This window comes from Galeopterus variegatus, unplaced genomic scaffold (genome assembly GCF_000696425.1).
Source record: "Galeopterus variegatus unplaced genomic scaffold, G_variegatus-3.0.2 Scaffold1037, whole genome shotgun sequence".
Taxonomy (NCBI): domain Eukaryota; kingdom Metazoa; phylum Chordata; class Mammalia; order Dermoptera; family Cynocephalidae; genus Galeopterus; species Galeopterus variegatus.
The window spans coordinates 133,309-144,808 of NW_007727148.1; the positions used below are offsets into that span (position 1 = coordinate 133,309).

At 53.2% G+C, this 11,500-nt stretch overlaps 2 protein-coding genes across 2 annotated transcripts in view; one reads left to right on the forward strand and one right to left on the reverse strand.

The window, feature by feature from the left end:
- The first annotated feature begins 4,165 nt into the window (after window positions 1-4,165).
- On the forward strand, window positions 4,166-7,690 carry TMEM101 (transmembrane protein 101). Its single transcript, XM_008574380.1, has 4 exons — window positions 4,166-4,352; window positions 4,660-4,840; window positions 5,748-5,894; window positions 6,642-7,690. Exons 1-4 carry the CDS (start codon window positions 4,216-4,218, stop codon window positions 6,948-6,950), a joined length of 774 nt encoding a protein of 257 aa, XP_008572602.1. The 5' UTR covers window positions 4,166-4,215; the 3' UTR covers window positions 6,951-7,690.
- A 1,941-nt stretch (window positions 7,691-9,631) lies between these two features.
- The window catches only part of NAGS (N-acetylglutamate synthase), a 5,471-nt gene continuing 3,602 nt past the window's right edge, over window positions 9,632-11,500 (reverse strand). Inside the window, exons 6-8 of the mRNA XM_008574379.1 lie at window positions 11,032-11,203; window positions 10,752-10,934; window positions 9,632-9,963 (exon numbers count right to left, since the gene is read on the reverse strand). Coding sequence (XP_008572601.1) covers window positions 9,810-9,963; window positions 10,752-10,934; window positions 11,032-11,203 — 509 coding nt within the window. The 3' untranslated portion in view covers window positions 9,632-9,809. The remainder of the gene's footprint in view (window positions 9,964-10,751; window positions 10,935-11,031; window positions 11,204-11,500) is intronic.

Consider the following 11,500-nt stretch of genomic DNA (forward strand, 5'->3'; position numbering starts at 1 on the left):
TGATAGCAAATTTCTTAGGCAGGCAGTATAGAATGAAAGAGGAGAACTGACTCCTTCCCGACCGGAGAGAGGTTCCCCAGGGGGCCTCAAGCTGCCATCCTGACAGAGCGCGCAGGACATGGGTCTCCAGAAAGGAGTGAGGAAAGAGGTGGGGGGCACATACTCCTAGGAAGGCAGTGCCGGGTCCTGCTCCCCTGGATACAAGGCTGCACGGCTTTAGGGATTTACTCAACCTGTGCTGCATCCCATCCTCAGGGCTGTGGCTTCTCTGAGAGCTGTTCCCTCTCCTGCTCTTGAGGGTGGGGCTCCGGCAGGAGGCCAAGCCCACAGGAAACCAGATCTGAGATTCTTTCCACTGCCATTCCTGGGCTGGGGCTGCACTCAGCAGGTGTTGTCAGGAACAAGGTGAGTGCGTTGGACTTCTGTGGTTTGAGGCCCTGAACTCACAGGATCTGGTCAGGGCTGGGTCTTGCAGATGTTGAGTGACCAAGTGAATGTCTATGCGCAGAAGAGGACAGTTTCTCTTGGGACCCTATAGAAAGTAAGTGAGGTAGGGTGTGGGGTGGGAGTAAAGAAGGGGTCCAGAGGATTAAAGGGCCATCTTCTCTGATTGCTTTTCATTATAGTAGGAATAAGGGAATAAGGGGTGGCTAGGGGTGAGGGGTCAGAATGCTGGGATCTCAGGCTGAAATGGCTCTTGCTGGGAACCTAGGTAACAGGTAAAGTCAGGGCTGGAGGGTATCCCTGAGACCATGTTGGGAGACCCAGCAAACGGTGAGAGCTCTGAATGGTATCTGCTTGTATTTTTCTCCCCTAGCATCATCATACTTCCCCAGGGCCCCAGGTGGAGGAGTGAGGCATGAAGGTCTCAAGCATCCATGAGTGCCTGATGCCATCCTCACCCCAACTGCTCATGGGGCAAGGCTGGGGCAGGTGTGGCCACTTTTCCCTCACACTGGCTATGGCCACAGTGGTGGCATTGACCTTTCTCGGGAATCTGGCGGCAGCGTGCCTAGCACCATGCACCTGCCTAACTCTGGGCAGTGTGGTGGACTGTGGGGGCCTCCACCTGCTCAGCCTCCCCCTCAGGCTCCCTGATGGAGTCTGGCTCCTGGAGCTGAGCCACAATAATCTCAGCCACCTGCCGGTTGGCTCCTTCCAGGGCCTCTGGGGACTGCGGGTGCTACTGCTTTCTCACAATATCCTGCAGAATCTGGCTAGTGGGGCCCTGGGAGGCTTGAGTTTCCTAGAACGGCTAGACCTCAGCCACAACCAGCTGGCCCGCCTGCCCCCAGACTTCTCAGCCACCCTGGGCTCTCTGCTTCGTCTGGACGTCTCTCACAACCTGCTCGCCACCTTGGACCCCTGCAGCCTGTGGGGCCTGGGGAGTCTGGAGCAGCTCGACCTAAGCCACAACAAGCTGGCTGAGTTGGCTGCAGGGCTCGGGGGCCTCTATCACCTATGCTGGCTCTCATTGGCTGGGAACCAGCTGCACCGTGTTGAAGGCACTGCCCTGGCCACCATGACAGGCTTGGAAGTCCTTTCTCTGGCTGAGAACAACATCAGTGAGCTGGAGGCTGAGGCATTTGCATCCCTGCGGGCACTGGGCTTCCTCTCTCTTGTGGGCAACCAACTGCAGCACCTGGAGTTCAATGTGGTGGCACGTATCCAGACAGCTGGCACACAGCTGTTCCTGGCCATCAACCCCTGGACATGTGACTGTGACCTGCAGTGGGCCTTCAGGAAGCTGAGTCACCTGCGGCACTTGCGTGTGGCTGACCTGGGCAACTTGACATGCGCTGGGCCTGGGCAGCTGTCAGGGGCAGTGCTGAGCAGTGTAGAGGCCCGGCTCTGCCTGGCTGAGATGGCCACAGTGCTGGGCATCACAGGCACCATGCTGATCACCGTGGCTGTGGCTGAGCGCAAGCGCAGGCAGGGCCCTGGAGGAGCTGGGGAGTTAGGGAGTCCTCTGGAGAGTTGAGGGGTTCAGCAGAGTGAGATCAAGGCAGCTGGAGGAGGGAGAGCAGAGGGAGCTGCAGGAGAGGAAAAGGGAAGTTCCTCAGAAGTCTGTGGGACTCAGTTGTCTGCCCAGGAAGGGGTGGGAGGAAATGGGGGGATAGGGACAAATGGCTATGTTCATTCTCAGAGCCTAGGCTGCTCGCCTATCCCTCTCCTCAGACCTAGCAAAATGCCAGCATCTGTCCCTACCCTAGAAACTAGGATTTGGCCCCTACTTCCCTTCTCAATGCTCCTTTGGAGAAGAGGGCAGTAAAAGGTAGAGAGGGACTTAAGCTCAGAGGAATTGGGGTGGTGTGTGCACCAAAAACAGTTTTCTTAATCCTGATCTGCTTCTCCCTTCTCACACATGTCCTTGGCCTCTGCTGATGGGGACTTGATTGGAAACTGGTTGCTAAGGTTATGATGGGAGGGTGGGGTACTGTGCCTGTGTGGACAGCCCAGGCAGTCTCCTTGGACTGTTTTATGGACATACATAATCCCTGTTCTGGTCCTCAACACGTTAGGGCTCTGCATGTTGTCCTATTTGAATCAGGGATGGGTGAGGAGACTTGAAAAAATAAAACCAATTGGAAAGTCGATTCTGTTCTATGTGCCTTTATTATGGTGAAGAAAACTTACTTTGTGTGGTTGTCACTGGCGGGTGGAGGTAGGGAAGGTAACCTTTAACCTGGACTTTTTCTCATTCTCTTTGCTTAGAGATCTCCCTGCAAGCCAACACACACCTACACAATCCCATTCCCTAGTTCTTTGCATTGATATATCCCTCTCTCACATTCTTTCTGACATACACAGACTTTATCCTAGTGACTGTTAAAAACGAAATGTGGGCTGGCCAGTTAGCTCAGTTGGCTAGGGTGTGGCTTTGTAATACCAAGGTCTAAGGGTTTGGTTCCCCATACCAGCCAGCCACCATGAAAAATAAATATGAAAAGGTGTTTTCTTGTTCAGTTTTCACTGGCTGATTGGGAATTTTTAATTCACATGGTCAGAAATGCTGGGTTTTTTTGTTTGTTTTGGGCTTTTTGAATGTGAGCCCCTTCTTTCCTCCCCAGGGAATTGGAGGTGGCCCTTGTGAATTAAACGACCTATTGGGAGTGCTTGGAGGGTCTTCAACATTGGAAGATGAGTTTGTGTGTTAATGGGGTGTGTGTGTGCAGGAAGATAGGTGCGGGCAGCTTTGTTGTAGCAACACCAGAATGCCCAGAACTTCTGGCCATTTACTTATTCAGCAAATAATTACTGAGTACCTATTATGAACTAGACATAGTAACAACACGTTTTGTCCAATTGTCTATACAGCACATATTTCCCGAGTGCATTTTGTATACTAGGCCTTAAGGATATAAATAGTAAACAGAAACCAGGCACCCTCTTTGCCCTTGTGGAGCTCACAATCTACTGAAGGAAGATTTATCCTTAATAAAAGAATCTCAAATGTATAATTGGCACTGTGCTAAATGATTCAGAGGAAGGATAGCAGATGTTATGAAAACATAATAGGGGAGCTGAGAACAAACTTGAGGAAGCTGACAAGTGATGATAGTTTGGGCTAGAGTGGGTGCATTGGAGCCAGAGAAAATGGACTGATTTTAGATGTCCGAAAGTCCACATTAGCTCTCTCTTCTCTCAGGGGACAGAAAAAGGCAGACCAAGACCAAACACCTAGGTGACTTTGAGACTGTAGGACCACTTTGAACTTAGAGGCAGTGGGATTTCCTCTGGGTGTGTGTATGTGTGTGTACCATTTATGGAACCCCTACTATGTGCTAGGAACAACCTTGTCACATTTAAACCTCACAACAACTCTGTGAGGTAGATGTCTTATCCCTATTTCACAGACGAGTCTTAGAAAGTTTAGGCGATGTGCCCCAAATCAGGATTAGGATTAGAGCCCTAGTCTTGGTGCATTCAAAGACGTGTTCGCTTCAATAATCAAGCTCCGGTCCGAGACCTCTGATGCCCACCCCACTGTTCCTTCCTCTAGTCTAGTTTTCAATTTTGCAGGTACAAAGAGGATTCCTGAAGTCCCCATGGGAAAGTGGAACGCCTCCTTCGGTCCGGAACTAGAAAGCGAGAGCGTTGTTTCCGGACCGAAGAGGGGGGAAAAAAATGCAAGAGACCCGGAAGTTGCGTGTTCTATCCTCTCGCCGGCCTCCCCGACTGGGGTGAGGCTGCATCGGGGTGCCCTTCCCCAAGATGGCGTCAAAAATAGGTTCGAGGCGGTGGATGCTGCAGCTGATCATGCAGTTGGGTTCAGTACTGCTCACACGCTGCCCCTTCTGGGGCTGCTTCAGCCAGCTCATGCTGTACGCTGAGAGGGCCGAGGCGCGCCGGTGAGCTGTCCCACGCAGCCGCCGAACGCGGTGGGGGGCGGTACGGCCCGTCCCAGGAACCGGGGTGCAGTGATTTGGGGAAGAGTCTGGGGCCGGAAGTTGGGACCCTTGGACTGGGAGGAATTGGGACCTCGGCCTCGTTGGAAGGGGCTCTGGTTCGGGCATCGGGCCATACGTGGTGCGGCGGTCCTCGCTATGAGCGGGGTCTCCGGTGTGGGGGAGCAGTGGAGTTTGTGGGAAGTCAAGGGGTCTCGAGGCTACCTCCCCCTTCATTCTGTCCTCGTTGCTTCCCCCTCCCGGCTCGCAGGAAGCCCGACATCCCAGTGCCCTACCTGTACTTCGACATGGGGGCGGCCGTTCTGTGTGCTAGCTTCATGTCCTTTGGAGTGAAGCGGCGCTGGTTCGCGCTGGGGGCCGCACTCCAGCTGGCCATTAGCACCTACGCCGCCTACATCGGGGGCTACGTCCACTACGGGGACTGGCTGAAGGTGAGCGCTTCGGCCCTAGAAGGGGCTTCGCTGTGGGTGATGGGAAGCTTGAGGCCAATGCCCGGGGCATTTAGTGGGCGATACACGATGCTAGCCATGTGGGGTGAAGCCTGGGAGGGCCGAACCCCTAGGCTTGTGGAGGTTATTACAGACTGCAGAAGCGGAAAGACCTTAGAGACCACACAAACCTCCCCTTCAGAGTGTTGAAACTCGAGTCCAGAAATGGAGAACAGACTTTCCCACAGTCTCACCACAGTTAGCATACTGGTGGGACCAGAACCCAAGTGACTTGCTTCCCAGGACCCTTTAAACCATTAGTTGAGTAATCCCAGCATCATGGGGCAAAAAGGACCTTGGGGAGTACCTGGTCCAACCATGTGATTTTATGAAGTGTAATTTATCATAGTGCAGCATTTAAGCCTGTAAATGCCAAAACCTGTGGTAGGCACTGCAGGCTTGGAGATAACATTGGACAAAGGCACTACACTACCCTCAAGGAAGGGACTGTCAGTCCAGTAAGGGAGGCAGATTTGTGAACGGCTACAGGATAGAGAGATCACTTTTTTTTTTTTTTTTTTTTGTGGAATAGACTCTATACTATATAGAGGAAAGAACACTGGGATTAGTGTCTGCTGACATGGGGGTAGAAAGGGGGACAATATGTGGTGTCTCGGTTCTGCCACTTTCTGTAGGACCTTGGACAATTTTCTTATCCCCTCTGGGCCTCAGATTCCACTTCTATAAAATAGAATTATCTATCTGCTGTAACCTGCCCACCATGCTTGGAAATGGTGAGAGAGTTAATCAAATGGAATGGGATGTGTAGAGATGGGCAGTTCAACGCTCTGGACAGCCAGGAGAAATGTGGCTTCAGTTCCTGACTGGGGGTCCCCTTGCCCTGGCCTAGGTCCGTATGTACTCGCGCACAGTTGCCATCATCGGCGGCTTTCTTGTGCTGGCCAGCGGTGCTGGGGAGCTGTACCGTCGGAAACCCCGCAGCCGCTCCCTGCAGTCCACTGGCCAGGTGTTCCTGGGCATCTACCTCATCTGTGTGGTAGGTTGGGGGACTGTTGGTTGGAGGTACCTGGCTGGGAGTGAAATGTGAGCCCAGGCCTGGCAGAACCCCAGCAAGGTGGACAGAACAAGGCCTTGCATGCAGTTCCTTATGGCCTGGCTCCTGGGAACTTCTGGGCCATCAGGGGACCTCCAAGTACCTGTAACCTGGCTGAGAGTCCCTTCTACCATTATTGCCATCAGATAGAGAAGAAGTTGGATTGACCATTTAATCCCAATTCTGAGAACCAGGAGAATAAGAGGGGGTGGTTTTCTCATGGCTCCAGCCCCCAGAGGATTGGGAGAGGGGACAAAGGAGAGGTTTGGTAGGGTTCAGGTCTCAGCTGGGACTCTGCCATGTAGAGTTGATGAGGCTGCCAAGGGTAGCCAGTTATGGTCCTCCCTGTTGCTAGGGGAGGCCAGTGTAGATGGGGACATGGACAGGCCCCAAGCCATTTGGCCTCATCTTAGTTATGGGGTACCAGATCTCATGTGCAGAGCTCCGTGTGGGCTTCCATGGTTTATTAAGAGGTGGGAGCTCCAGTCTGACTGTGGAGACACAGTTCCTCCATTCAGAGTCCCGGGGTGAGGGGAGACATAGGCCCTAACCTCCTGGTGCTCTGTGGTCGGGGGAGGGGGAACAGGCACACCTTGCAGGAACTGACTTGCAGGTACCATCTCAAGGGTGGTGTTCCCCAGCTAGGCTTCTGAGCCTGTTGGAGAGTCTTAGAGGATGGTGTGTCTCCAGGCCTACTCGCTGCAGCACAGCAAGGAGGACCGGCTGGCGTATCTGAACCATCTCCCAGGAGGGGAGCTGATGATCCAGCTGTTCTTCGTGCTGTATGGTGTCCTGGCCCTGGCCTTCCTGTCAGGCTACTATGTGACCCTGGCTGCCCAGATCCTGGCTGTACTGCTGCCCCCAGTCATGCTGCTCATTGATGGCAATATTGCCTACTGGCATAACACGCGGCGTGTTGAGTTCTGGAACCAGATGAAGCTCCTTGGAGAGAGTGTGGGCATCTTCGGGGCTGCTGTCATCCTGGCCACTGATGGCTGAGTTGCACGGCAAGAAGCTTGAGATGGGCACAGTGAGCCATAGAGGGCCACCCTGACCTCCTCCTTGCCGGCCCAGTTGCTATTTATTTATGCTTTTTGACTGTTTGTTTGAGCTTTTGCTTTTTTTTTTTTTTGAGTGCATTGTTAAGAGGCAGGTCTCTTCCCCAAATTCCTGGATTTGGCCCTTTGGAGGATGGGAGCCCTGACATGAATGCCTCAATGCCTCACAGGTTTTTTCTGTTTGTTAAGAGGAGAGCTAAGGCCAGCTGCTCCTTTGGTCTCCTGTCTCTGAGAAGGGAGTAAGGCAGGGCTGGGGTGCAGGTACTGAGAGAGGGAGACAGAGGAAGGAAGACAGAGATCTGGAAGTGAGCCAATATGAAAAATTCCCTTTTGAACTTGGCAGATGCAGCTGGCTCTTCAGTGCTTTTGAGAGACTGAGAGTGAGCATGCGTGTTGACATGTGGCTCAAGCCTGGGAGGAGTAGAGGGGTTGGACATCCCAGAAGTCATGTGGGTTCTCAGGGTTTGCCAGGGGAAGAAACAGTACCAGCACCCTGTCACCCACTTTGAGAGCAGAGCGGGCCCTGTTCTGCTCTGGGATATTCACGGGTGGAGCAGGCACTGGCTAGCTTCTTACCTCCTGCTGTCTCTGTTTCCAGCTACGTGGTTGGCCTGGTGGGGGTGGAGTGCCCTCCCAAATACTAGACCACAGTCCTCCAAAAATAAACATTTTATATAGACATTTGGCTTTGCTTCTGTGTTCTCCCACAAGGCACTTTGCCATTGGCTGGGATTGATCTTGGGTTTCTTGAAAGACCATATTTATTTAAGACCCACTTTGGTCCTCCCTTGATTTTCCCCCTGTTCTGAGAGTTCCCACAGTTCTTTGGCTCTCTTTTCAAGAATCTCTAAATCCTTACTGTAGTATATGCTTTTCATCTCTCATCTCAATCCCTCTGGTAGCTTATCTTTTCCTCCCCATTTGGTGCCAGCTGTTTTGAAGAAATCTTTGGTGAAGGCAGCTAGAGGGAGAGAACTAACAGTTAAGTGTCTGCTATGAAGCTGAGTACTTCACATTTACACGAGGCAGTGGAGGCTCAGAGAAGGTAAGCAGCTTGCCTTGAGCCACAGAGCAAATCCAGCTGCAGAGCTGGATCCAGGTCAGGTCTGTCAATAGTCAAGCTCAGATGTGCACTCGACACGACCCATCTCCTGAGGGAAGACAGGCTGCTCTTGAGGCCTCGGTTCTATCACAGCTCCTAGTGTGCCATGATGGTCTCTTAATGGACTGTCTTCCTACTTATCCTTGCACCTTCTGACAGAGAGCAGCCCCAGCAGCCAGTATGGTACTTGGCATATTGTGGGGGTTCAAAAAATATTGAAGGAAACCTCTGGGCTTTGGACTCCTGCCGCTCTGAGATGTATTGCTTCTGCCATGCCTGGACACAACCTGTAGTAGGGCCTAGGGGAAAACATCCAAATCTGGGCTTTTAAACCAAAGCCATGAGGTTATGGCTTCTTTGGGCTCTTGTAGGTAAAAGCTGAACGACTGCTGTCTGGGCTTGGCTCTGAGCCCAGCCTGGAAAGGGAGCTGTGGGTAGAGGAACCCACAGGGAAAGGGAGCTGGGGATACTGTTGGCCTGGTCTGTGGAATGGAGGATGTGTCTCAACTGCTATGATCTGAATGTCCCCTCCAAAGTTCATGTGTAAGCTTGATCCCTGATGTGGCAGTATTGAGAGGTGGGGCCTTTGGGAGGTGATTGGATCATGAGGGCTTAATTCATGAATGGATTAATGAATTAATGGGTTAATGGATGAGGAGGTTATCACAGGAGTGGCACTGATGGCTTTGTAAGGAGAGTGAGCATGTTAAGACGCACTCTTTGGTAGAGTGTGGTGCTGATAACACCAAGGGCAAGGATTCAGATCCCCATACCAGCCAACTGCCTAAAATAAGGTACTCTTGCCCTACTGCCACGTGATGCCCTGTGCCACCTCGGGACTCTACTGAGTCCCCACCAGGAAGAAGGCCCTCACCAGATGCACCCCCTCGACCTTGGACTTCCCAGCCTCCAAAACTGTAAGAAATAAATTGTTTCTTTATAAATTACCTAGTTTCAGGTATTCTGTTATAAGCAACAGAAATTGGCCAAGACACTAACGTAGGGGTGGGGAATCCCCTCTGGGGGCTGCTGACACCCAGGTGAGGGAGATGGTGGCAGCATTCATCACTGGGGCCCTCCATCTCATTAGTTCCTCTACTCCCTCTAGGAGTCCCTGGGTTCTCCAGCCCTCAAGATCTTGCTCGCACAGGGTCACTGCTAATTTCCTTTCAAGTGTGAGCTGACTCTCAGACAAGTATCTGCATTTTAACCAAGGCCTCCTGAAAAAGGGCAAGACCCAAAGGAATTAAAATGAGTGGTAGAATATCAGGCAGGCAGGGGTGATGTTTTTTGGTTAAGGGACCCTCAAAACAGCACAGAGGCCACAGAAACTGGCCCACCCTTAAAGTTAGCCTCCAGAGTAGAGCCCTTGAAGGTAAGCCCCCCCCCCCAACCCCAATCCCCATGCTGAAAATTGAAGGCCGCCCCCCCCCCCACCAACCCCAATCCACATGCTGAAAATTGAAGGCCATCTGGTTTTGGCTTTGGAGCAAGTCAGGGTCTTAGGCTGACCCCCTTGCTTCCTGTGCTTATCCCACTTTGGTGCCCCCTCTGGACAGAGCTGGGGCTGCTTCTTCCTTTGCAGATCATGCAGCCAACAAGCTGCATCCACCCTGTGGCTGCCTGGGGTCATCCCCAGCAAGCATGGCTTTTGGTTCACCCTGGGTGTCCCAGGGCCTGCAGGGTCTATGGTGAGGGTCAGCTGCCTGGGTCAGAAGCTGGCTTGCAGAAGGAGTCTGGCAGCCCCTTGGCATGGTTGACCAGCTCATAGGAGTCCCGGATGTCAGCCAGGCCGAACCAGAAGAAGATCCATTGCTTGTTGGAGAAGCTACCATCACTGTGCTTGAAGTACCTGGGTGGGGGAGGTGAAAGGGGGCAGCTTTTAGGCCAGTGCTCACTACTCAATGTTTTTTTTTTTTTTTTTTTTTTTTTTTTTTTTTTTTTTTTTTTAAAGAACATTTATTGAAAAGTTTTTAGAGAATGTTTATCTATTACATGCTAGACACCCAGCTTAGGACCATTGTCTGTTGTCTCATTTTATCTTCTGCCTGGGCCTGGTATCGTTATGCTCATTTCACAGAGAGGCTGCTAAAGCTCAGACAAGTTACCAGGGTCACACAGCTAGGTAGGTCAGAGTGAGGACGTCCCTTGTTCTCTCAACAGTGCCTTGGCTGTGCAGCAAAGGGGAGGGTTCTGGTTTACTTCTTAGTGCCTACAGAGCAGGGTAGTAGGGGACGAGGGGACAGTTGCTGAAGGAAAGAGAGGAGAGGGTGTTCCACTGGAGGTACAGTTTTACTAGAGTCAGGAGTGTGGCGATTGGGCCTGGAATAGAGCCTGAAGGGTCAGAATTTCTTGGGACCCTGGGAGAGGCGGGCTTTGTGGGGATTAGGAAGTGTCACTCGGGTGTCATTGGCTTCAAAGAAAGCAGGGTTAGGTGTGGTTTACCTCTGGGGAAATCTCAGGCTCCCCTTGGGTCTCCCCACTGGGAAATGTCTCTGTACAGGGCCTTTCCCTGGAGAAGGGAGGCTATTGAAAGAAGGGGAAGCCCAGCCTTCTGAGCTGGTGAACCCCGGGGCAAGGCCGGCAAGGGCTGGAGAGGAGGGCGGGACCCAGCCCAGAGCTGGGAGAGGTGGGACCTACCAGGGATTGATGGGGTTAGTGACCCGGGAGCGCCAGAAAAGCGTCTGCAGGTCCCGCCGCAGGCACTCCCACAGCATCTGGCCGGAGCCTTGACCCTGGCGGCTGGAGCTCACCACAAATTTGTCCAGGTACGGGGTGCCTCCCAGTACAGGCTCCATGGTCAGAATAGCGGCTGCGTTGTACCTGGCGCAGCGGGAGAGAGGCAGGTTGGGCCCTCTCCTTGGCCCGAAGCTGCCCAACTCTGTCCCTCGATCCCTGCCCTCTGGGCCCGCAGGCTCACCCCTCAGAGACATAGATGGAGTGCAGCCGCGGGCGCAGCGAGTGCAGATAGTCGTCCCGGAGCTGTTTGCCGAAGCTGGCGTTGACCAGGTTCACTAGGCGGCCTTGATTTAGGCTGTCCAGGCTGCGCACTCGCAGCATCCGCTCCACGTTTTTGAACAGAGTCCCGGACCCTGGGGGTGAGGTGGGGGAAGGGGCTAGGTTAGCCCTAGAGCCCGGCCCCAACCCCCTTCTCCGTTTGGGCAGGCCGGTGAGGGCTCCAGGTAGTGCAGCCCTTTTTAGGGGACCGCCACGAGGAAATGATTTCTGTGGTCTGCATAGATGTGTCTGAGATTTTCACCCAAGGAGATGCTTTTCCCAAGCACACTTTGTCCCCCAGTTCCGCTAATCACCTGTAGTCCCACCTGCATCCCTAATCCCTCCTCCCCCCCCCGCCCCTGGCCCCGCCCCCCCCCCCCCCCCCCCCCCCC